This window comes from Esox lucius, chromosome 20, assembly GCF_011004845.1.
Source record: "Esox lucius isolate fEsoLuc1 chromosome 20, fEsoLuc1.pri, whole genome shotgun sequence".
Taxonomy (NCBI): Eukaryota; Metazoa; Chordata; class Actinopteri; order Esociformes; family Esocidae; genus Esox; species Esox lucius.
The window spans coordinates 16,776,362-16,803,238 of record NC_047588.1 but is presented as its reverse complement, the minus strand read 5'-3'; the positions used below and the strand labels follow the sequence as shown (position 1 = coordinate 16,803,238).

The window sequence follows — 26,877 nt, the reverse complement described above, 5'->3', positions numbered from 1 at the left end:
CCAGTGAGACCGGGGATGAGGGACCTGTTGGTTTCCATGCAGTCCCCAGCTCTCCCACGACTTCATCCTTCTTTACTGTGTATATGTGAGTGTGTGAGTGTGTGTCTGTGTGTGCGTGCGTGCCTCTATATTAATGTGTGTGTGTCAGAGAATATTGCTCTGCAGAGACCAAGCACATGTCAGGTAGAGTTATCCACCCTGTCAGCAGAGAGCGACCACTACTGGCTCTCTCATTCCCTCACCCTGTCTGCTTTTTCCACTTCCACAATACGTTTATTTCAACTTGATGTTCCCCAACCTGGTATGTCTATGGGCAAAGAGAACTTCTAATCCATGGTTCCCTTTTTTTAAACAGCCATTACAATTTCAGCTGACCTCAGCCACCGCTGAAGTTTGTAATGCCTGAAGTATGGATTACAGTTTCTCTTACAATATATTGTAGCCTGCGGAAACATCAGGAAGTTAAAAGCATCTATCTCTTCATTCCCCTGCTGTTATTGTCCATATCTCTAAGTATCTTTATCACTCTATGTGCAGTGAAATGTGTTTGCATATTAGGTTTCATATTTAAGATTAGTTTTGTCTTCATTAGGTATGTGTGTGTTTGCTTGTGTATGTGTTGTAGAAGTGCCCCCCCCCACCCCCAAGTCCAACAACCTCCCAAAGTCAAATCAAGAGGTAGCAGGACTAAATCCATTTCTTTCTTGTCGCACAATGGACTCAAAGTTAATGTCTCCTATGAATAATAGTAACTATTCCTCTGTTTTAAATGTCACCCCTTCCTCTCTTCCCTCTCTTCTCTTCAGCAATAACAAAGCTTTCATGCTCCCCTTGCAACAAATCATTTATCTGAATACTGTAATTTGGAATGACTCTTCTCTTATTGCTCTCTCCTTCTTTCTGCATCTCTCTCTGTCTTTCTAATGGGATGTAAGGACATCAGGCACTCTCACGTAAACATTAAGAGAGTTCTAGTTACAAACCTGCTTTTTGGACTGTGACCAGCTGACGCTGAATGGTTTCTTTTATATTTCCGTTCACATTCCTTCGCCCCTATTCTCTAGGTAAATGTGATATTAAGACATCGGGAGCTTTTCTGAGAGCGGGTTTAGCCAAGCGTTTTGGTCTGCACAACACTCTTCACATGTCTAACCTCCATGCCACTTCGTCCCTGGGCTCTCAGACTTCACGGATCAACCAGCGGATCGTGGCCACGGACGGGGGCAACAGGAGCAGCTCGGTTGAGCTCACCGTCATCATCACTAACGTGCACAACCAGCCTCCGCAGTGGGAGCGGGCCGAGTACTGGATCACCGTGCCGGAGAACACCGTCCGCGACGCCAAGATAGTGGTGAGTGGACCTTCTACCGGAACCTGTCCGTTTGAAGGCGCCGTACTACTCCAGGACGTGTTACTCACACTCATTTATAAGGTCAGCCAAAGCTACATAGGGTTCAGGATCGGAGTAGTCGTGGTGGGCACGGTTCACTATCGGGAGAATATTCCAAAAGTCATCTTTCCGACTGACCAATGTAACCGGGAATGCATTTAAAATGGTGTTCCCCGTCCCACCACCGGCTTGCCGAGGTAGCGGTGATTAGGCTACTGTGTTAGTGGCTCCAGAATGCCTGGCTTCAGCTCTCTCTAGTTGTCGACTCCTTTTGGACAGGAAAGTGGGCCTTTTGAGACTACATGTTGTTTGTGCATCCTGCCTATTCATCAGGAAAGGGAGCCTTGAGGAGCGTTAGTAGAGAACGCATCTCACTTTCCCCAACCATCAGCATGTTTTACGGGGGTGTTTCCGAACATTTCTGCCGAGTACACAGCCCTGCTGTAGTTCACCTGACGTGCCTGAAACGTCCCACTTTAGGCCCGTTGCCTCCCTTCCAGGGCCCGTCTCCTTTCATCTCACCCCTACTGCCATTGGTGCCTGTCTCACATTTTAAACTAGGCTGCAAAATGTTCAACGTGACTGCATTTATTTTATTTCCCTGACAGTGATTCTTTTCATTCGCTTGCTTTGCTTAGCTTGTCATTTATGATAACCTGTTTTTAAATATGCTCCCGGGCCCTTTTTTGATGACACCAAATGTTAATTGATCCCTTTATGGCAGGAGATGCAATGAGCCAACCGGTGTCTGTATCAGTCGTTGACGTAAAACACAAAGGGACCGAGGAGGGAGACAGAGATAGAATGATACACCCCTTAAGACGCTACAATGGTCTCTTATTGCCTCGGACAGCACAACAGAGGGAGACGCTTAATTACTGCATTCATCTCCTGACAGCTCAGCTCGCGTCTCCACAGCTTCAATGGGAGGGAGAGGGAGAGCGTATAGAAAGAGTGAGATTATAAATGAATGCCACTCTAATCCATGCAACGCTATTTACATATTTAAACACAGACGTCTGCCTTAAAGCGCTTGTGCTGTGGAATTGGGAAGGATGGAAAGGCTACGTCCCCTTCTCTCTCCCTTTCTCCTGGTTTCTGTATATGGGAAGTGTTAGTCGATTGCCAGACTGCCAGGTGACCTTTTACTTCAGGTTTCCCTCTCCTTCTTACTCTCCTCATCTCTCTGTCCCTCCATGTCTCTGAAACAGATGTAGGTCAATGGCCAAAAAACCTTCTCCACCTGCCTTCCTATTCATCTTTTTTTGTTCATCACACCAAGGAGGTGGTGAAATCGCAGCTAGGTGAATTATTGTGTTACATTAAGCGGCACTAATCTGATCTATTATTTACACTGTTGCCAGGGATGAGAGAAGCAGGGAGACATTTCTGTATAAATGTCTGTATAAATGTCTGTATAAATAATGTGCTTCTCTTGTGGAGAGCCGGAAGGATAGCGCTGTTGTCCCATCACTTCCATCAACACGCTTTTCTACTATGTTTTTTTCGGGGCTTGCGGGGATCGATTTTGTGTCAATCTCAGAAGGTTTTTGAAGTGGAGTGATGGAAGAGTACTAGCCGACTGCCATGTTGTTTACATACCCTGGGCTTAGTTTGGATGGGAGGGGGCAGCATGTAAAAGATAGATTTGACAATTCTTTGATGTGCTAAACATACAAACTAGTAAGGGTCCACTGCAATTCACAAGGAATAAGCACCAGGGGAAATGTTGACGACTGAACACAAACAACACTTTCTCAACACCAGAACGTGCTCTAGGCCAGTCATTTGGCTTGACAGCAATAGAGTCAATTCTACGCTAGGCGATGTCTCTGATCAGCGTAGCTCCCAAGACACTATTGATGTGTAATGAGATGATTTCTAATTTGCAGTAAATCCTCACCACCTCAGCTTTAACCTTGGTGCATTGTGCCATTAAGAAGACTTCTCTGAACTGGAAGCTTCTTGTTATTTGTTGCTCAGTTTTAAGCACTTTCTTATGAAAATGCAAAATTTGATTAATGTGAATGTTGGAGGAATATTAACAGGTTTTGGTCATGACTTTGAGCCCTTCATTATGTTTTTCATGGACTCATTATGATCTGCTTCAGTAATAGTAATGAAAACGCTATTGATGACCCCATTAACCCACCAAACGGGCTACGTGACCGCGGATGTACCAAAGAGGTCCATCCATATGGGGCTCAGTCTGTGGTCTTGGACTGGATTTCTTAGCTAATGCTAGCAAATACACACCACTTCCCAGTTTCTGAGCCCAGTATGATAGTGTAGTGCTTTCCTGCTCTCAGCTCACTCTTTCATAGATTTCTCTCTGCTTCTTTCTCTACATCCTTCCCGTTTTCAATCTCCTTCCCTCTCTCTCTTTCGTCCACTTCTTTCTTTAAAGCTCCATAAGTTGCTTAAATGATCCACTATAGTCTCTATAGTGTGATTGGCTCATTGGGTTTACTAATGGTGGTAGCCTCTTATTGGCTGGACATGTAATACTGTATTTCTTCTACAAAAGGTTGGTCAAAACATGCATTGTGATAGGTTGGAAAGCACCTTTAATCTGTCTAAAAAGGTAATGGGTAGGTCTATGATAGAGACCTATGATAGAGACCCATCTCTCTCTAAATGAACAGTATATATACTGTATATACATATAGCATCTCCAGAACTATATTCCAGGGGCTGCAGTTTTGGAGATGCTCTGACCCAGTCGTCTAGCCATCACACTTTGATTAGGTGATTACCTGAACCAAATCTAATTTAACAAGGAAATATATAAAAACCACTGCTGTGGTCATCACTATCCTCTTGCAATAGGACCAGCTGGATGGAAAAAACAGTGCAAGTAGTACCTCAAAGTTAATTTGAATAAAATACAAAAATACTATTCTGCATGACAAAAGAGTTGACAAGAAAAGCTTTGAATGAAGAGAAGAAGGTTTCAATTCTGGCTTTACTGGCAGAGGGATACAGTGAATGTCAGGGTCATAAGAACAAGGTCAAGCAACAGGCATTGGGGACAACAAAGCTACAGACTAGCAGTGGGCGAAAACAACTGTCCACTTACCGAGATGACGTCATCTCATTTGAATGTCACTTCAAATGTAGGAGGACATCAAGTGACCTACAAAAAAAATGGGAAGCAGCAGCTGGGGAGAAGTGCACGGCGAGGACGGTTCGAAACAGGCTCCTAGGGGCAGGGCTGAAGTCGTGCAAAGCTAGAAAAAGACCTTCATCAATGAGAAGCAAAGAAGAGCCAGGCTGATGTTTGCAAACGTGTAAATGTATTGCACCATAGAGGAATGGAGTAAGGTCAAATTTTCAGCTTAGCCCAACACCTGGTCATCTAATGCCTAGACTGAGACCTGGAGAGGCCTACAAGCCACAGTGTCTCGCACCCACTGTGAAATTTGATGGAGGATCGGTGAAGATCTGGGGATGCTTCTGCAAGGCTGGAATTGGGCAGGTTTGACTTTGGACACATGAATCAAGCCAAGAACAAGGTTATCCTGGAAGAACACCTGCTTCCTTCTGCTCTGACAATGTTCCCCAACTCTGAGAATTGTTTTTTCCAGCAGGACAATGTTCCATGCCACACAGCCAGGTCGATCAATGTGTGGATGGAGGACCACCAGATCAAGACCCTGTCATGGCCAGCCCAATCTCCAGACCTGAACCTCATTGAAAACATCTGGAATTTGATCAAGAGGAAGATGTATTGCCACAAGCCATCAAACAAAGCCGAGCTACTTGAATATTTGTGCCAGGAGTGGCATAAAGACACCCAACAGCAATGTGACAGACTGGTGGAGAGCATGCCAAGACCCATGAAAGCTGTGATAAAAAATCAGGCTTATCCCACCAAATATTGATTTCTGAACTCTTCCTAAATTAAAACATTAGTATTTTTTTTGTTTTCTTTGCATTATTTGAGGTCTGAAAACAATGCATCTCTTTTTGGTTATTTTCAGTTGTTATTTTCTACAAATAAATACTCTAAATGACAATATTTTTATTTAAAATGTGTGAGTAATGTTGTCAGTAGTTTATAAAATAAAACTAAACTGTTCATATTACTCAAACACATACCTATGAATATTAAAACCAGAGAAACTGATAATTTTGCAGTGGTCTCTTAATTCTTTCTGTATATAATTTGAGCTGTTGTGTTTTTTTGTTTAGTTTTTTTTGCCAATATTTTGCCAATTTGAATTCCCACCAAGCATACAGTTAGGTCCAGAAATATTTGGACACTGACACAATTTTCATAATTTTGGCTCTGTATGCCACCATAATGGATGGATATGCAATGAAACAACCAAGTATCAATTGAAGTGCAGACTTTCAGCTTTAATTCAAGGGGTTGAACAAAATTATTGTATGAAACATTAAGGAATTGCAACTATTTTCATACAAAGTCTCCTCATCTCAGGGGCTCAAATGCAATTGGACAAATTAACACTGATAAATACAATGTTTCACCAATAATTCAGATTGGAAAGATATTTAGGGTGTTTCAGAGTGCCTCTTATTTAAACACTTAAATAAGAATATCATCACACGTACCTTCAGAAAGGGTCTCATTTTAGGTGCACTTGTTGTCTGTGAAGAAACATTCTGTAGGAACATTGTAGGAATGTAATTTGTTCACTCAAGGTTGTCTATTAATGGACACAACTTTTACCACTTCCAACTGGTAGTGGAGGGTAGTAATTAGACAGATATACCTTATTCCCTTTCTCTTCATGTTTCTTCTGTTCCCTCTCTTCTACATTCTCCCCCTCTCTTTCCTTCACTCTATAATGTCTGTACTAATATAACTTGAACAACAAAGCACTTCACAACAATTATATATCATTTTTTCCCCTGTCTCTCTTTATCACTCTCTCGCTCTCTCACTCCACTCTAAGTACAGTATTTACTCCCTTGTGTGGAGTAACTGTAGCAACTGACTGTTAAAATCTATTCTGTGCTTTGGGAGCCTTCACAGTAATTCATCCTTAGAACTCTAAATACAAATTAGGCTTGTTAAACAATATAATGCATTCATTAGCTTCACTGAGCTGTCTTGTTGGGGTGTTGAGTGTCTCCATTCATCTACCCCCCATCTATTTCTCCCTCCTCCATCTATCTGTCTTTTTATCTACATCTCACCATCTCACTAATTAAAATTTTAAATATCAGGCCTCTCATTGTGGAATTATCTCAAGCAATGTTAATTAGCGAATTTCCAAACGCTCTAATTGCAACCTTGAGGAAGTAATTAAGGGGCCTTGTATTTCAGCATGCCAGCAAGCTAATAGGGTATCATCCTCACCATGCTCTTGTTCCTGGGCTCGCCATCATAGACCATGGAGCAGAGGAGGGGTTGTCCGCTGTGTGATGGGGTCTTTAGAAGGTGGGATACAAGAGGTTGAACAAGTTTTGTATTTTCTATGCAGATAATCTAAATTAATTATTGAAGCAAAAACTCATTCCGGCATGAATATTTTATCACAACAAGGCTTTTGAACCAAAAGAGGGATGTATAAAAGAAAAATATGTTTTCAGAAAATTCTATGTTTTTGGAATGTTGGGTTTCAGCCGGAGCCCCTGTACTTTGGGTTTTCTGGTTTGCTAACTCAGAGCACCCTCCTCCACTGAGTCACATTGTCTTCCGCCTGACTTTATCTGTCTGTCTCTGGCTCTTACTGAGCAAATAGAACAAAGGACACACAGTACAAAGTGAGTCATGGACACAAGCTCAAAGTACAAAGGGGGACACAGTACAATAGTTCTACTTGAAAAATAATGTTCTCCTTCCCGCTGCGTTTCTTGTAATGTAAAATTGTATTACATAAAGGTGACACAAGGGTTAACTAGGTGACATAATGGGTTACTGGGTGATATAATGTGTAACAGGGTGACATAATGGGTTACTGGGAGATATCATGTGTAACAGGGTGACATAATGGGTTACTGGGGGATACAGTGTGTGACAGGGTGACATAATGGGTTACTGGGTGATATAGTGTGTAACAGGGTGACATAATGGGTTACTGGGGTATACAGTGTGTGACAGGGTGACATAATGGGTTACTGGGGGATATAGTGTGTGACAGGGTGACATAATGGGTTACAGGGGGATATAGTGTGTGACAGGGTGACATAATGGGTTACTGGGGAATATAGTGTGTGACAGGGTGACATAATGGGTTACTGGGGGATATAGTGTGTGACAGGGTGACATAATGGGTTACTGGGGGATATAGTGTGTGACAGGGTGACATAATGGGTTACTGGGGGATATAGTGTGTAACATGTTGACATAATGAGTTTTGGTTTGTCAAGCAACACCACAACTTGCTTGAGATCTCAGTGACTCTGAATGAGTAGATGATTGTTAGGACACGTTTGGTACTCATGACTTTTTGTATTGTTTTACATATTGGCTCACAGTGCAGTCTGGCGTGGCCAGTTAATCACTTCAACAGTTCAAATCTATCTGGTGTCATTTTGATTTTCCAATTTCCCACTGTTGGTTGGAGTCCAAGAACGGTGCCTGGTTCCACCCCAGTCAGTCAATGAAAGGATGAAATGCCTGTGTCTGCCAGACCTGGAGTCAAAGGCTGCCGTTCCATTGTGGCTCTCTCTGCTGGAAACAGAAATGGACTAGTTGCAAAATATAGATAGCCATGCGACTACTGGAAGTATGAAAAATCTTAGTATCTCCAGTGTGTGTGTGTGTGTGTGTGTGTGTGTGTGTGTGTGTGTGTATATCTGTGTAGGGCCTCTGCTGGATCGAAGCTAACATTTGTCAATAGTTAATGTAATCCTTCCCTGTCCTTGTGACTTGGGGGAAGGAAAACAACAGTTTGGACCTTAAAATTTCTTCACACACACACACATACAGACACACACACACACTCACACATAGACAAACAGACATAGATATACACATACAGACACACGCACGCACTCACACATAGACAAACAGACATAGATATACACATACAGACACACGCACGCACTCACACATAGACAAACAGACATAGATATACACATACAGACACATGCACGCACTCACACATAGACAAAAAGACATAGATATACACATACAGACACATGCACGCACACACATCGTCATTGTGGCAGAACAAGAACAGCTTTCTGTGGTTAAGAGAACATGGGTCTTAAAAGCTATATGACTTGTTCTTCCTGCTTTTATAGGTCAGACAATTGTGCTGTAGGTCACTGCGAAGGACACACATGCATTCACCTGTACAGTCTCAAACACACATTCACAGTCAGACAGACACACTCAATTCTGAATACTAGTATGCTTGCCCTTGGTAAAAGAGATTTCCTTGCATCACTTCTCTCAAATTCAGAGTAATGGCAAGCTAACCTAACTCAACCGTCCAAACATGTCCATAGATGGTTTATACAATAAGTCTGAAATGTTTGGACATTGGCTAGAACTATGAATTCTTGAAGCTTTTTTTTTTTTTACTTGAAATGGTGTCGTTATTAAATAGTGTCTACTATGTAATAAATGTTTACAATTAGGTCTTTCTTTTGTTTAGTCATTTATTTAAATGTGGCCATGGTTCTTCAGGGACCCTGCAGTTAAAAGAGCAGGACACACCGTCATGGTGGATGGTTTTTCACATTAATATCTTCACAATATTTGATTCACCCTGATATTTCTTTGAGTATTTTCAAAGCCCAGACTTTTTATTTGACATGAGAAGCCGGTCAAACAGTGGAATCCTGGGAGAAATTCTGCATGTTTTCCCTCTAGGAGCAGGATGACATCATTGCAACCATCCAATATACACTCTGGAAAAAATTAAGAGACCAATGCACCTTTTTCTTTCCTTTCCAAAGATGTTTTTTAGTGAGGAACAGAGGGGTTAAAATTAAGAGACCAATGCAAATTGAATTCTGTTCCTCACTCAAAACTTTTTTGGAATGGAAAGAAAAAGTTGCAGTGGTCTCTTCATTTCATCCGGAGCTTTATTTGTTCTAGAAAGGAAAAGAAATCCCCTCACACTACTCTCACCTTCATACCGGTATTATTAGGAAAGGAGAATTTATTTGAGACCCTATTGATGGCCTCTCAATGTAGCCAGGTATGCACAACAGCGATGTATTTCACACTCATGCAAGTTGAGAACCGAGAGCAGGAGCGTGGGAAACCTGTGAAGAACTAGAAAGTCTGGAGCTGATTTTCCATTGGAAAGAGAATCCATACAATGTCATCAGTTCAAAAGGGCCATTGATGGATAAGTCCTGGAGTCTAATATATATATATATATGTCAAGTCAGCAGCAATGGGACTAACATCTCCTGATTTAGATGGGCCCACTTACTAATAATGCTCATTATTTTTAGTGAGCTTTGGCCAAAGCCAGACATAGTGGCTAGACAAAATTGGCTCTTGTTTAGTAATTCTCCTTGAAGATCAGACCCTCTGGGACATCAGATCAGACCCCTTCTTGTATTTGACATAAATACACAGGCACTCAAATAAACATGCACAGACAAAAGGACACGTTCACTCAGCTCAGATACACACATTTACTCTGTTCAAAAACATACACACACACACTCACTCTCTTCAGACATCCATGTGAATACTTCCATATGAATCCACCTTACATTGCCATCACATAGGATGCCTTACCCTGCTCCCTCTCCTCCAGACAATCAAGGCCACATCTCCTCTGGGTGACCCTAGAGTGACCTATAACCTTGAGGAGGGTCAGGTCCCGGAGACCAACATGCCTGTCCGCTTCTACATCAAGCCCAACCGAGCTGACGGCTCTGCGTCCATACTGGTGGCTGAGAACCTGGACTATGAGACCACGCGCTTCTTCACGCTGAGAGTCCGAGTACAGAACGTAGCCGCTGTCCCTCTGGCCTCCTTCACTACTGTCCACGTAAATGTTACAGGTAGGGTGGATTCCAACTGTCTGTGTGCTCTGCACTGTTACAGTCCTGTGGGACTGTGGGACATGCAACCTCCGACAGTGACCAGGTATTCACAGGGTTGGCATTCACTCCTTTTTATCTTGGGTCATGGCTGTGCTGCAGGGAGCACATGTGTTGTAAGGAAAAGAGATTAAACGGTAGGTTGGCTTGAGGAATAGTGAGTGGTGCAGGGCTTTCCAACAGCCCACAGTCCTCCAGCTCCAGCTTAGTTAATGAAGCAGGGAAACGGAGAGGAGCATGATTGAACGGTAGTGACATCTACAAGGCTGCTGAAGGAACGCCTTGTAGATCTCGACAGAAAACAGACGCAAGTCATACCAAGTAAGCCAGTGGAGACTAGGGATGTGAGGGAAAATATCCACCTCGAAGACCGAACGGAGAGGGTGTTTGTTTTGATTTTGTAAATATTTTTAAGCTAGGAAAGAACCCTCCCCCTCTGAGTCCATCTGTCCATCTCTTTTCTGCAGATGTAAACGACAATGTTCCCTTCTTCCTGTCCTCCACCTACGAGGCCACAGTCCCGGAGGGGGCAGAGGTGGGGACGTCTGTGGCCCAGGTCTCCGCTACGGATCTTGACTCAGGTCTCCATGGACGGGTGAGGCCCTCCACCCCGCTGACCCTGCTGGGAATTAACTGTGTTTGGGATTCCTCATAGGTCGGGAGGAGATTCTTTTGACACGATGTTGGGGATCAGTTCATTCTGATGTGCGTGTCCGTTTTCGTCACCTCTCTGTCTCCAGATTAACTACGTGATCCTGAAGGATGAGAGCGGAGACTCTCAGTACTTTAGTATTAACTCCTACACGGGGGTCATCCACACCCGGGCTTCCTTTGACCGTGAGCAGAAAGGTTCCTACCTGATAGAGGTCCAGTCTCAGGACAGCTCAGAGTCAGCCAGACCCGGACAGCAGGGTCAGCCCAACACAGGTGGGTAACACACGCTTGGACTCTCCTGTAAAACACACACACGTTTACAGTCCACACATCACCAGACGGTGAATCTCTGAGAATCCAACTCTCTTCGTGTAGCGCTGTTCCCTCACCTAGCCACTGTCCATTAACAGCCCATTACCTAACCAGTGAACAAAAGTGGTTTTCCAACCAGACAGTACAACAGGAACACACACCCATCGGCTGGCTTTATCCACTGTTACGAGAGCATCCAGATGAGCTTAATTCATTAAGCTATCATTAGCGATGCGCTAATGGAACAAGCTAATTGCTAATCTGGGTTTTGGGTCAATAATGACCCGTACACAGAGGTAAAACAGAGAGGACAGTGGCGCTACAATCACCACACCAGCACACCATTAATGCTTCTGTTGATCTGCCGCCGACTATTAATGCACACCATTCTACCTTCTGGCCCCAGTTGGTGCTACCGTGCTCTGTTTTGTCAGATAGATGACTCATGCTTCAGTTAGCTCTTGCCAGGTGCAATACTAGTAATGCACTGTCTGTTTCATGTCTTTGGGCCACATAATTCCTTGCCAGAATACTGTACATAAGTACAAGTAAATGATTGTTTGTCAGTCTTGAGTAAAAGAGCCTTCTCATTGGTCCATGCAGACACTGCCTACGTGCGAATTTTGGTGACGGACGTCAACGACAATGCTCCAGCGTTTGCCCAATCGGTGTACGAAGTGAGTGTGGAGGAAGACAAGGAAGTGGGCTTCGTCCTCATCACCGTTACAGCCAATGATGAAGACGAAGGTCAGTCACAGAGGACAGTGTCTTTTTGTGGGGCAAGGTCAATTGGTCCACCTGGGTTTGGATTTTTGAAATAATCCAAACCCAGTTGAAATAAATCGCACTCACAATAATATGCTGGTTTGTGGATTCACTGGGCTTAGTCTGCTGCAACGTTGTTTACAATTATTTGTGCAGCACTGTTTATAATTTTAGTGTTTTACTCTATTAAGATTGATTTAGTCTTTGCATAGGCTTTGGCAGAAGTCCACAGACAGCCAGACATAACAATTGAGAATTGAAGAACAATGCCAATCCACTGCGTCCAACAGTCATAACGTCTCTGTTTGACTTCTGGACTCTCAGAGGTACAGGATGTGGGCTCTGATAGTTCAGTATTCATCCTGGTATAGCTTTCCCCACTTGTCTGTTCAACTCTGTCTCTTGACTGTGATGGAATCATTCACCCTGTCACTCCCCTCTGTGCTCATGAATTCCTTTCAATATCAAGTTGAATTTTGTGCTGAAGCTTTGACAGGCTCCACAGAGATTGAGAAAAGTATAAGGTGTATATTTAGGTAAAAAAAAAAAACACTCTCTATCTCTCTATGACTCTTAATCTCTCGCTCTCTCTTTGTTCCTATCATTTTTTGTCTGAGCTTGTTAGCAAATCTCTGGTGAATGTGGGAGGTATGGATGTGGCCCCACGAGATAGTCATTTGATGGTTGTCTCTTTGTTTTTGTTTGTCCCTTGTCTCTCCTTCGCTGAAAATTAATAAATAAGAAAAACAATGTGCTTTCTTAACGACAGTGGTAAATCCTTTGTGGGAGTAAAGGTTGAACTTTGTATCACAATAGCTGAATTGACATCTGATCTGAGGGGCTGCTACATTACATATAGGGAGTTAGTGAATTACTGAAATGACAATTGAAGCCACCATTTTGGATACATGGTTTGTTTTTGTTTGTCCGTTCCAATATTTGATTTACCCACTGTCTTAGCTCTGCTATTTATCCCTCTTCAGACACCCCTAGCTAGATCCCTTAGCGGATTTAGAAAAACATACGGCCCAAAAAGACACTGAAGCAGAATTAAGAAGTGCTAAGATAGCAAACTAACCACAAACAGCAACTATAATTCCTTCCCAAATGCTTAGGCTTATCCCGCCACCGCTCTGTAGACATTACCCGAATCCACTGTCTCAACAATGGTTACATCTGGTAATTAGGGACACCATCTCTCTCTGCTGAGCGACATGAGTGAGTGGCGGCCATTTTGTCTCCCCCTGGCACCCCACGCAGGTGTCCAAGCAGAGAGATGATCTGTATTAGCTGGGAGATTAACGGTAAAACATGACACGATCCCTTACTAAGCGCTAGCCTTGCTGAGCAGGCAGGTCTTCAGGGGGGGGTTTGAGCTTAGCCGCTCCTGGCCATGCTTGTGTGGAGTAAGCAGGAAGTTAATGTCTGCGTGTGATGTCTCTCATCTCGTTGTGTCTCAACTAGATTCTCATATTGTTTATTTGCTAATTTTCGTCTTTTCCTTGGAAGATAGCATTCCAGTTTGCTTTGTTTGGTTGATTCTTTCCAGTGTGTCAAATGGTTATTTTTATGTTTCATGATTAGGTTGTGTCTAATTATGGTGTTGTTTGGTGGCTCTGTGGTGTTGGTGTTTGTGAACAGAGCCCCAAAACCTACTAGCCTAGGTGGCTGTTCTCTAGGTTAATCTCTCTGGTTCTGTTACGAAAAGCTTAAGAAATTGCTTCACTTGTGAAATTGAACAGCTTTTCCAGATTTGTATTATTTCTGGGTAGTAATTGTCCAAATACTATTCTGCATGTATTATTATATGTTTTGAGAATACTTTAACAAAAAAACAAATTGGATGGTTGTCTGATTTTGTAAATTCTTGATTGGTGGACCCTAGATCCCACAACCATAGAAACCAGTGTGTTTAGTAAAAGACTATTTACAGACTATTTAGTATACCTGAGTATTTTTGACCAAATCGTAACTGGGATGTCGAGTTTGATGTCATTTTTATGGCTTAGAAAGCCTTTCTTGATTTGCTCTTTAGCCTTATTAAATACACCGTTGATGTTAAGGGTGCTGGAACTGTTTTGTTTATCTGCTCTGGGGCACTAGTGGCTAGGTAGGTAGATGTTATGTTCTTAGTCCTGGCATCTGCTCCTTTTTAAGAAAATCATTACTTTTGTCTTTCTGAGATTTGCCATGAAGTCTAAAATCTGACAAATTTGATGCCACTTTTTGTCTTCTTTGGTTGGAAACATCTGCAAAACTCTCAATCTCTGTTTTGACTCTCTTTGTATCTTTACCTCAGCTTCCTTTTTATTTTTCCTTTAGCTCTACTACTATCAACCTCTACTCTCTCTGTATCTATCTCTCTATCTCTGCTCTATCTATTCATTTATCTACCTCTCGCACCAACTCAGATCCCATTCCCTCCCCCTGTGTACTCAACTCTCCTCATATTGTCCCATGTCTTTGTGGTCAGTCATACATAGTGTTGAAAGTCAAAGTCCGTCCCATGTCGGTGCTGGAGGTGACACTGTTCCTATATATCAGTGGCTGCTTTCATGCACCACAGGCCTGTGATATGAGCCACTCACACAGTTACCCACACACACTCGCCCATACACACACCCAAACACACCTACACGTACAGTTTAGTGAAACAGTTCAGGACAAATCACCTCAGTGTTTATGGACCAGTGAAGCTTGCCTGGCTGTCAGCCCTGATGTCCGTCCAGCCTCACATCATCACACACACACACGTACACACGCACACACACATACTCACTCACCCACACGTACACACACACACCCACCCACCCACACACACACACTGTCCTTGGCTCCAGGTGTGCATGGGTGTTTGCTGCTATAACAGGATTAGTTGATCTGACCTCCAGTTTATATGTTGTCACCTGCACGCAGAGCCACTCACCACCTGTCAACATCAACACACCATGGAAAATTACAATAATGACTCGGAGTTCTGGGCACATCAGATATCAAACATTCAAACAATGCACCTTTGCCATACTAATGGTGCGACAAGTCCACTCAGATCTCATAACTTTCCAATTACAGTTTCATCTGTGTACACGACAAATGTTGGTTCCTGTAATACCTCTCTTTGCTAATCACCAGTATTTGATCCACGGCGTCATGTTACTCCCCAATGAACAGTGTCCTATAGATTTTCACACGGAGAGCTATATCCTAGATTAGAATATCATTACTTCTGATGCCGATTCCCATCGGGCTTCTAATTCCGATGCGCTTTCAAACCACATCAAGTAGCCTTCTTTGAAATTCCAATATTTTTCCATTAAACCCCCAAATGGAACTTGGGTAATTGAAGTCATTTGGGAACACATCCCTAGGATATAGAGGGGAATTTTCACAGCCCGCCACCCCCCCCCCCCCCCACCCCCCCCCCCCCCCCACCCCCCCCAACCCCGCGTTAAACGCTCCCACCAAAACTGATTAGTTTCAGCATCTTTTGTTGCAGACAGACATCCATTTAGGCTCAGGTTTCCATCTCCGAGTAGAAAATGTGCCGAATGAAGAACTTCTGGATGGGCTTTAAAAATGTTTTTTTTTTTTTTGCTGAGTGTGACGTTGGAGTAGAGTAGAGCAGAAGGTTTCCCGGTAAACAGAGATACACTGAGGTTGTCTAGCTTAATGGTAAGCAGATTGAGGATACTGGAGTGGATGTAGGGGGATATGCCAGTGACCTTAATCTGAATTTTAGGCACCTTCGTTGCTATGCTCCTGCTGACCCCTGACCCACCTTCCACCCCCTGGTGTGACCTGCCTCCCTCCTCTCCAGTCATACTGGAGGAGGGAAGTGGTGGTGTGGTAACCATATGGCCAGACTGATCATTAGGTAGGCTGCCGGAGGCTAAAGCACTGGAGCAACTTCCCAGTACCAAACACACACACGCTCACTCAACACACAGAGGTACACACTCAACCTCTTGGCGATTGTCACGCCAGATCGTGCTCAGAAGCTCTGACGGCCAGTGCACTTAAGCCCCCTACACACACACACATGCGCACACGTAAACACACGCACACACACACTCCCAATAGGCGCATGACACGTTGTAATGAAGGCCCGACACGTCTCACACAGATGGTGTTTGTCTCTTAAAATCTCCTCTGTGCTGGTAAACAGGGCTGTAGCCAGAGTAGACAGACTGTGTGTTTGAGGGAGAGAAACTGTGTTTGTGTGCATATGTCTGTGTGTGTGGGTGGAAGCTGGTGCAGAGACTACATTATGGAATGGAGGTTCTTTATGGAGTGGAATGTGTCATGTTTACTGTGAATCATCCAGGCTGTCTGCTTGACAGAAATGTTTTCACATCTACACGATGCTACTGTACAACCCTAACCACATCCTTCTTCACGGGCGCTTTATAAAGCCTCGATGAAGGCCCTCACCATGGAGTAACACGGTGGAGCGCCGAGCCCTCAAACATGTCTGACACCACTCTGAAGTCACCAGCAGTCAGGAATTACCATCCTTTGATCATATCTCATTATTCCCAGACCGGGAACACCATCCCAACCCTCCTCTCTGCTTCTGATGAGACGTCTGACTGACAGAATGGATGTGGTTAGAGACACGGGAGAGAGAGTGAAGAGGAGAGTCTGCTGGAGAAATGGGCTGATGAGAATTTGAGAAAATAATGGAGATGGACGAGGAGATGTACACGTGCTTGTGTGTATTCATAGGTCTGTTTGTGAGTTTGCGTACACGTTTGTGTGTGTGTTTGTGTGTGTGTTTAACTGAACACTCTGATAATATGAGAGGCCAGGCGAGCAGGGAGAGAGGACAGAGGACAGGCAAGCAGAGAGAGAGGACAGAGGCCAGGCGAGCAGGGATAGAGGACAGAGGCCAGGCGAGCAGGGAGAGAGGCCAGGCGAGCAGAGAGAGAGGACAGAGGATGCCTGAGAGAGAGAGACCAGCAGGGTGGGGTGAGACCAGCACTTGGCGCCTCCTCTATTGCGTCTGTGAGGTCCACTGTGAAAGAATGTTCCATTTTCCTCAGGAATATTACAGGGCCGGGGTGCTCTGTGTGACTCACAGAATCAAGAAAAGGATGTTCTATTTTGTTGGGGGCTGTTAGAATATGTTTGTTTTCTTACGCGTGTGTGTGCGCACGCGTTTGTGTGTGTGTGGAGATGGTCAGCCTGTGGGCTTATGTGTGAACAAGCAAATGTGCCTCGCCTGCGTGAGCACACACATCCCATAATTATGCTGTCTACAAATACTCCCTCTCTTCACCCTCCTCATCTAATGAGAACCACTAGCCCTGCATTCTCTAACCAATAAATCTTACCTTAAAAACCCTTTCACCTTTCTCTAGGTGCCAATGCCAAGCTCCGCTACCAGATCAGCTCTGGCAACACCATGGGCACCTTTGACGTAGAGCCAGAGGTGGGCACCATCTTTGTGGCGCAGCCGTTGGACTACGAGATGGAGCAGCGTTACGAGCTGAGGCTGGTGGCCTCCGACGGGAAATGGGAGAACGAAAGCCTAGTGGTCGTCCAGGTGGTGAACCGCAACGATGAGGCGCCCGTCTTCGGCCAGACGGAGTACCACGCCGCCGTCACGGAGGAGCTGAGCGAACTGCCCGTCTTCGTGCTGGAGGTCAGGTGTCATATACGTACATGCATGCTTACTTTTCAGAACTACATTAGGGTGTTTAGGTGTTTTAACGCTGAAGGTCAGAGGTCATAGAGTACATGATATACAATGGTCTTTTTAGCATCAACATCTATTAGCAGGGTATGAAACCTGATATTTGAAAGCCTCTTTGAAATGGTTAAACTTACTGTGAGGACATTCGGGTTCAGTATGGAACATAGAGTGAAAACAGAAGTGGTTTAATATAATAATGAATCCCATGATGTTGTCCTCCCAGGGGCGTAAATGAGCCTTTTTCTTTACTATTCAAGTATCATACATAACTCATTACACGTGTGGACATGCTGTAAAATCATATATGGTACAATGTTATACTCCTATCCTACAGCGTATCAGATTCCTATTTGACATCAGCACACGCAGTTTACCCACAAAGGGAGTTGTTGTGTATCCTCCAGCTGTGGGCTTAAATTGTACATCCAGCCTAGTTTGGTCACACCTATTCCCAGTAATTCCCAGTAATAAGTGCATGTCGCCAAGGTAAATCAGATTAACAAGGAGGCAGTTTCTTGAGGGCATGGAAGTAATCCTAGATAGAGAGGCATGTGTCACAAAGTCTTCAACCCAGGGCCGCTTTCCTGGTGGTGGAATTGATTTGATGTGCGCCTGGTTCCCCTCTAATGCACTAAATAGTTTCCAGTGTGTGGCAGCCCTCCCCACCCTGAAGTGCCTTCACTCTGTATATTAATACAATCCTGCCGATAGAGAAAGGAAAGAAAATCCAATTTGAAATGAGTATTTCGGCTCACCTGGCCTTGGCTGTCGTGCGCCGTGCTGTGTCTCAATATTGTCTTCTCATTGCATTGTCAGGAAATGGAGTCAAAAAAAAGAGCCGCTTCAAAGGCTTTTGTAAACAAACCCTCCGGTGAGGGGAGAAAAAAGGAAGAGAGAAAGTGTATTTCTTCTTTTCTGGCATCTATTAACTTTTAATTGCATTGTACGTTCTGGTGACAGATGTGGGGGAAAGTGTCTGAGCCTGTCCTTTACACAGAGATAGGATGAAGGCAGGTTAATTATCGAATGCAAAAACACAGAAAACTGTCTTATTTCTGTTGAGTGGCAATTGTATCTGGGCTACTGCAATCAATTCTCTTTTCATGTCCTATTTCTAGGGCAGAATCTACTGAAATTGTTAAAATAAATTATATATTAATATGACTTTTTAAAAAATATCCCAAGATTATTTTTGGTCCTACTTTGTAATGCAATCCACAGTCAACATTATAAAATACTAATAGTGGTTCTTGCATTTATGTTTCTAGGTCTCCGCCACTGACCCTGACCAGGAAGCAGACCAGAGTGCCCTGCGCTTCTCCCTCCACGGCCAGGGAGCTGGCAGTGAGTTCACCATTGATGAACGCACAGGTCACATCTATGCCCAACGCCGCCTGGACCGCGAGGATCGCCCCGCCTGGCGCTTCCTGGTTCTGGCCACGGATGAGGGAGGGGCAGGACTCACTGGCTTCGCTGATGTCCTTTTGGAAGTTCGTGACATCAACGACAATGCGCCTTTTTTCCCGTGCTCGACCCCAGACGCTTCGGGCTGCTTCGTTGGACATGTGCCTGAAAACTCCCCTGCCGACACCTCAGTCATGGAAATGAGAGCCACTGACTTAGACGACCCCAAGGCTAACAAGAACGCCATACTGACCTACCGTATCGTCCAGAATGTCCGCAACGAAATAAACCTCAATCTGTTTTCAATAAACCATTCAACCGGAACCATCCGTACAGTTCTGCGGTCTCTGGACCGCGAGGTGGAGGACCGCTATCTGGTTGTGGTTGAGGCCAGGGATGGCGGGGGTTTGACCGGGACTGGAACGGCCACTATCATGGTGTCAGACGTGAATGACCATCCCCCAGTCTTCACCCAAAGGGTCTACACTGCCCAGGTTCGTCTGCTCCACATTGTTGTGTTACATGGTAGAGTGTTAATGTGTCTGACAGGTTATTTCAATCAGGTGTATCTTGTTATTAATATTACCAGGTGCTGGAGGACTTAGAGGTGAACAGTGAGGTTCTGGTCGTCTCTGCCACGGATGGCGACCAGGGTGAGAATGCGGTGGTCACATTCAGCATTGTCGGGGGTGATGAGGACAGGAAGTTCTTTGTGGAGACAGACAAGACGAACCGGCGTGGCGTGGTGCGGCTGAAGAAGAAGATTGACTTTGAGAAGCCCCAGGAGAGAACGTTCAACTTGACTGTGAAGGCGGAAGATGCAGACTTCTTCAGCCTGGCCTATTGCCTGGTTGAGGTGGAGGACTCCAATGATCACGCGCCTGTTTTCTTCCCACAGTTCTATGAAGCACCAGCCATGTCTGAGGACGTATACGTCGGCACCATTGTGGCCCAGGTCACCGCTGCCGATCTCGACTCGGGCCTAAACGGCCGATTCTCCTACAGCATCGCCAAAGAGTCTGACCCCTACGGACAGTTCCTAGTGGACCAGTCTGGCTGGGTGGTGGTTGCTGACTCTCTGGACCGGGAGAAAGTGTCTCAGCACAGACTGATGGTCCTTGCCACGGACACCGGCAGTCCGCCACTCACTGGCACTGCCATCGTGATGGTGGCCGTTCTGGACATTAATGACAATGGGCCAGAGTTTGAGGCGCCCTATAGGCCCATCGTGTGGGAAAACATGGCTGCCCCGCAGGCAGTGAGACTAAATGATACTTCCCTGCTTCTCCACGCCGCAGACCGCGACTCCACACCCAATGGCGGACCGTTCTCCATCCGTCTCCTGATGTTAACCTCAGATGCCACCAACTTCAACCTCACCGACCTGCGCAATGGCAGCGCCGCACTGACCGCCCTACGAACCTTTGACCGCGAACGCCAGAAGGAGTACCGCCTTCCCATTCTCATGATCGACAGCGGCTCTCCTCCAATGAGCTCAACCAGCACGCTGACAGTTGTCATCGGTGACAGGAATGACCACCCCCACTCTCCCGGCCACACAGACTTCTTTGTGTACAGCTACCAAGGTACATTTGCCCAGAGCTTTGCTGTTGGTCTAACCAAGCTCCTTGTCACTGCTGAATGCTTATGACCTCATGAAGCATCACATCACTTATTTAGTATTTCATGCCATTTTTCAGCTTTCTGTTAATGCAGGAAAAACTGATATTTTCTGTAATGTATTTTTAGTAGATTCTCTGTAGGTGTTTTTCAAGATGAAAGTGTACATTAACCCTCTAATAAGAAAGCATCATGCAAACTTGCCATGAAGCAAACAATTTACTAAAGCTTAAGTCCCAGGTTTGATAGGCATATAAACAGGAGCCATTTTAAAAAGCTGTTGATTTCACACTTAACAGGATTACAGCACTCAATTTAGCTTTTTTGGAGGGAAGACGGGAGCTAGCATGCTAATGTGTGCCAGTTCCCCTGCTGGGTTCCCAAAACCGTGTCCATATGTGCCAATGAGGAAATGCTCCTCATCTTATCTCCTAGAAGAGAAGTGTTTCTTCCCTTCCTTTCCCTCCTCCCCCATTCCACCCCATTTTTTTCTTTCTCTCACTCTGAGAGCTTTAGGTGTACCGCAGGCACGGGTAGTGTTCTTTCACCTAATTCAGAATGTTACCCTGCAGGTATTCTCCCCACGACGATGCTTGGACAGGTTCAATCCCCTGACCTTGACGATTGGAGCGAGAAGGTTTACCGATTTGAAGGCAAACCCCCCAGGTACTTTGATCTCTTCACTGAAGTTTCAATAAAGCCCGGCCACTTAAGAAAAGGAGAGAGAACAAGTAAGAGAGAAGGGAGTTGGCAATTAGATGGGAAAGTGTGAGACTGATAGGGAAAGACAATAATGTATGAGAGAAAGAGGCATATAAGGGGAGGTAGAGAGAGGAAAAGGTAAGCGGATGACAGTGAGACGATTCAAGAAGATAGTGAAACAGAGAAGTAGAAATAAATTGGTAGAGGGAGACAGTGAGAGAGAGAGAGAGAGAGAGAGATGGAGAGAGAGATGATTTGTCAGGAGTGCCATTATTAATACTTCATAAAGAATTGTATTGAAAATTCCCAGTGAAGCAAGGCGCTCTGGTTTTGTTTGATGGGGAACTGTGTTTGGTGTTCAGTGAAAAGGAGCTGATTACGCTGCTAGCACCTCTCCATCTAATGAGACACCTGTATGGAGAGAGCTGAAAAGATGACAAGGAAAGACTGGGAGAGAGAAGGAGAGTGAGAAAGAGCCGTTATCACATTGAATCCCCAGTCAGCAGATCCCACTGTGTCTCTATGGACCAAACTACCTATATGGATCATCTCGTTCTACCTGCCATTGCAACAGGCTTTTGAAGACTATTTGTTTTCTCTCTCCATAATACTGTGCTGCTTGTTTGCCCTGGCTACCAACAGGGACCATTAATGTAAAACAATAGCTTGGTGTCCTGGGACTGGATGACGTAACCTAACATAGCCATTTGTTCCAACCAGCCAGATGTTTGATTTTCTCATGGCTCAGATAATGCCATGGCCTGTGTTCTGAAGGTCATGTGTCACGGGTCACCAGAGTCTTTGACCTCGCTGTGCCTTCAAAACAATAGTGCAGCCGTGTGGTAAAAGATTTGTTTTCTCTGGAAGCACCTGTAAGTGTGTCTGTTTTTCAAGGGTGAACTCTCTACAGAGCAGAACTGAGATCGTACTTACCATTCTTGAAAATGCTTTGTGTCCCTTCAATACCAGATGATATACACGCTTCAAACGTCCGATGCTGGGCATTGACCTCTAAGTTGAGAGATGAGTATAGAGTGAGTTAGGTGGAGATAGTCACAGCAGAAGAATCATCACTCCCTTGTCCAGATCTGAGCTAGTGATATGAACCAGAGCGGACAGGGGCCACATACACTGAAGGATGATAGATTGAAGGGACGAATATTTGATCTGATAGGGGGGTAAGGGAGGAGTTACAATGAACAAGGACATGTGAAAAGTAGAACTTATGACACATAGCTCAGTGGTATTAATATGGCAGCAGTGGGATTGTCCTTAGGGGTATAGAGAGAGATATGTACTATAGAAAGAAGTTAAGGGGCCATTGGATTAAGTAAAGAGGTATGTAAAGTAGAATCATCCAGAGGGGTCTATAGGAATGGAAGATCAGATTTGTAAAATAAAATAACCCAGAAGGAGAGACAGATTTGCAAAGTAAAACAAAAAAAAAGGACTATGGGAATAGAGAGTGAGAGATTTGTAAAGGACAATACGCCAGGTGGTCTATGATAATAGAGAGAGAGAGATTTGTAAACTAGAGTGACACAGTTGGTCTGGGGGAATAAAGAGAGACATTTGTAAAATAGAGTAACCCAGAGGGTCTATGGAAATAGAGAGATGTGTAATGTAGAATTAAATTAATGGCCTATGGGAATAAAGAGAGAGATTTGTAAAGTAGAATAACCCAGAAGGTCTATAGGAATAGAGAGATTTGAAAAGCAGAATAACCTGGCAGGTCTATAGGAATAAATAGGGATGTGTAAAACAGAATGAACCTGAGGAGTGTTGGTAGATTGTCATCTATAATGCATGTGCCTGTCTGTCTGTACAGTTCATAGTTTTTAATGTTAGATAGAGAGAATGGAGGGAGCCCAAGGATATTCCTGCTTGAATGAACACCAGAGGGACTATTAGCTGATATCTCTTCTCAGTGTACACACCACTTCTCTTTATCTCTTTGTTTTCTATTCCTTCCAAACCCTTGTTCTCTATCTCCCTCTCTCTCCCAGCAGGTTGTTCAGTCTGAACCACACGTCTGGCCTGTTGAGTATCAGAGAGGGGGCTCCTGTTCCTGTGGGTTCCTACAGCCTAGAGGTGCGTGTGTCAGACAGGACCTGGCCAGATGTGACCTCCACCGTGGAGGTGGTCATCATGGAGCTGGAGGAGAAGGCGGTCCAGAACGCTGGCTCTTTGCGCCTGTCCAGTGAGTGTTTTGCACCGTAGTGTAACGACAAATATTCTTGCTTTTTACTCTTTTTCAGGGTCACTGACCTCAGCCCCTTACAAGCCAAGCTGTTTTCATGATACCACAGTGACTGTGTCGCATATGACGACATCCGTCCTAGAATGCTATGTTCCATTTTATATTTAATTACTCCTTACAGTCATGGTTCGTATCACTCCAGTACCCTGGCTCAGCATCTCCACTGGTCTGTGATGTCATAACATGCTGAATATCTTCACTGATCTGTGATGTCATTACATGCTGAATATCTCCACTGATCTGTGATGTCATTACATGCAGAATATCTACACTGATCTGTGAAGTCATAACATGCTATATAGCTACAATGATCTGTGATGTTATAACATGCTGAATATCTCCACTGATCTGTTCTGTCATCACATGCTGAATATCTATGCTGATCTGTCATCACCATAAAACATTGGGCGGTGGGAAAGGGGCATGTCTAAAGTGTTGAACTAGAAATGTTTTCTCGTGGCATGAAGTACTGACCATTCAATCCCACCTTCCTGTTGTGCAGATATCACAGTGGAACAGTTCTTCAGCAGTGCACCCGGCCAGGAAAGTCCTTTCTCACGCCTGGGTCGTCTCCTTGCCGAACTTCTTCAGACGGCCCAGGACAACGTCCACGTCTTCTCTGTGGCCAAAAGCAGTCACCATGAGCGCGAGGTGGACGTGTGGTTTGCTGCACATGGCTCGCCGTACTACAAGGCCGAGAAACTCCACGGCAGTGTGATGGCGCATAGAACTAAGGTGAGGGAAAGGCTTGGATACTCAACTCTCTTATGCAATAAAACACTTCTCCAGCAGGGATGCTCTTGTCCAAGAAAATACACTTCTTACACACATGTAAACACACACACAGCGACACCATGCTCAACAATATACATATTTCATAGCTCTTCCACGTATACACACACACATTTAAATTCTTACACACACTTAATCACACACAGCGACACACTACTAAATATTTCACATCCATTTAAGGCTTGGGATTGCATCTTGTGACCCAAGCTCCTTGCTGGAGGAACAGAGATAGAGAGAGGGAAAGACAGATGGAGAGAAAAAGAGGGAGGACAGGAGAAAATGTCTGAGTCTTTATCAACTATTTACTAGTCCATAAATCCCAAGCTGTTGCGCTGCCCAGAGGCAGTTGTTTATACACTGGCTGTGTGTGTCACTGACAGTTTAACTGCTCCCTGTTAGGATGGAATAGAAACAGTAACTTCAGGTCATTGGAGGGATTAAGTCAGAATGTAATATAAAAAAATTGCTGCTAGTTTACATTGTTATTACGTTGTTATGTATATTGTTATGTATAGTTAACATCCTACTCTATTTTTAAAATCGCTGCTAGTTTACATTGTTATGCATATTATTGCTATGTTTTTGCTTTATAATTTTTTTAATTCTTACTATGTAGATGTTGCGTGCCATGTCACGAGAATTTCATTGTGCAGGATGACGCTGTGTTATTCGGTGCGCTTGAAAAATAAACGTTTAAAATTCAAAGCCTAATACGTGGACCGATTCAAGTAACCCTGATTTCACTGGCCGACACTTGATGGACACTCCTCCCCGCTCTCGTTCAGTTTGAAGCAGGCCTGGGCGTGTCCATCTCCCAGGTGGGCGTGGACGAGTGTCCCTTCACAGACTGCAGTCAGTGGGGCGGCTGCAGCAGCGACGTGACCTTCAGCCTCACCCCCACCGCCCTGAGCTCCGGGAACATCACCCTGGTGTCAGTGTCGGCCTCCTCGGAGGCCCGCTGCGGCTGCCGGGCCAGGGAGAGCCTGCACCAGGCCTGCTCCTCCTACCCCCGAAACCCCTGTCTCAACGGAGGCATCTGTCAGGACAGTGAGCTGGGATACAGGTAGGATGGAGGCTAAAGCCTCTCCGCTCAGCCAATGAAACCCCCACAGGACAGCAGTGCCTGATAAGTAGCCCACTACAGGAGACTGTCTGCTTCTTGCACTCGTTGCCACTACATGTTGTAAATAACATTTTCTCAATGCTTCAACCTTCAGGTGCAAGTGTCAACCCATGTTTGATGGGCCTGAGTGCCAGCAGACTAAACACACCTTCCGCGGCCAGGGTTACGCTTGGTTTCCTCCCATCAGGCCCTGCTTCCAGAGCCACATCTCACTGGAGTTTCTGACTGAGTCAGCCAATGGGCTGCTGCTCTTCAATGGCCCAATGGGCCCCGCCCAGCCTGGAGAGCAAGAGGACTTCATCTCTCTGGGTGAGAGCAGACCACCAACGCGGAGGTCCGGGACAGACAACCTAAAACCTAATTTTAACCTCTCTATAAGCCATAAACCCCACCCCAATCTTAATGTCCCAGAGGACCTATATGGTCCTACAAGATTAGTCCAGCTTGTCCTTTGGAAAGACCTTACATAGTCTGTTTGTAGCCCTGTCGCATTAACGTATTATCAAACCTGCTCCCTGCTCTCAATAAATCGAACATGGCCTGAATACGGTGAAGCATTTTTCACTGGCACTGCTCAATATTGTGGCATCACAGCACACAGGTTAATCAGGTCACATGACACAGGACCAATGTAGTCATACAAACTTGTAATGTATATATCATGTTAATGCAATGTTAATGTGGCTTAAACATCAGTGTAACTGTACTCTGAAGACTGAGCCTGTTTCAAGCACTTGCTGGCTTTATTAGATTGTTACCAAGTGTCTAATTACAAATCTAATGACATTTACACATTGATTGATTGATTTAAAGTCAGAAACGTGTGTTCATTGTTTTGTGATTTGCTCTCCTCTTCCCTATTTCCTGTATCTCCAGAATTAAAGAATGGCATTCCAACCCTCAGCATCAACCATGGATCAGGAATGCTGACGCTCCAGCTACCAGCCAAATCCACCATCACAGACCGCCGATGGCACCGCCTGGACATCATCAGTGACGGAAAGGTACAGTCATATTCTCAGAGGGTTTTGAGGAGGGAGGGTTGGGGAGAAGCCTTAGGGGGAATCCTCATGGGGATGCTTACAAAAGCCTTGAACTGTGAATAACCTGCCCTATTACCTGTCTAGATGATCTAGTACCTGTCTGTGAATGAGATGATCTAGTACCTGTCT

At 44.7% G+C, this 26,877-nt stretch overlaps 1 protein-coding gene across 2 annotated transcripts in view; it reads left to right on the top strand.

Annotated features, from left to right (window-relative positions):
- Positions 1-26,877, top strand: part of si:dkey-22o22.2 (neural-cadherin) — a 123,294-nt gene that overhangs the window by 82,797 nt on the left and 13,620 nt on the right. Inside the window, exons 12-25 of one of the 2 annotated variants that reach the window (XM_029116048.2) lie at positions 1,184-1,351; positions 10,090-10,339; positions 10,846-10,973; positions 11,119-11,305; positions 11,948-12,091; positions 17,470-17,753; positions 19,073-19,702; positions 19,798-20,794; positions 21,401-21,494; positions 23,540-23,730; positions 24,293-24,525; positions 25,368-25,645; positions 25,800-26,014; positions 26,582-26,709. In XM_029116048.2, coding sequence (XP_028971881.2) covers positions 1,184-1,351; positions 10,090-10,339; positions 10,846-10,973; positions 11,119-11,305; positions 11,948-12,091; positions 17,470-17,753; positions 19,073-19,702; positions 19,798-20,794; positions 21,401-21,494; positions 23,540-23,730; positions 24,293-24,525; positions 25,368-25,645; positions 25,800-26,014; positions 26,582-26,709 — 3,927 coding nt within the window. Of the gene's footprint in view, positions 1-1,183; positions 1,352-10,089; positions 10,340-10,845; positions 10,974-11,118; positions 11,306-11,947; positions 12,092-17,469; positions 17,754-19,072; positions 19,703-19,797; positions 20,795-21,400; positions 21,495-23,536; positions 23,731-24,292; positions 24,526-25,367; positions 25,646-25,799; positions 26,015-26,581; positions 26,710-26,877 lie in introns of both variants that reach the window. The other variant, XM_029116047.2, reaches the window with a different exon arrangement.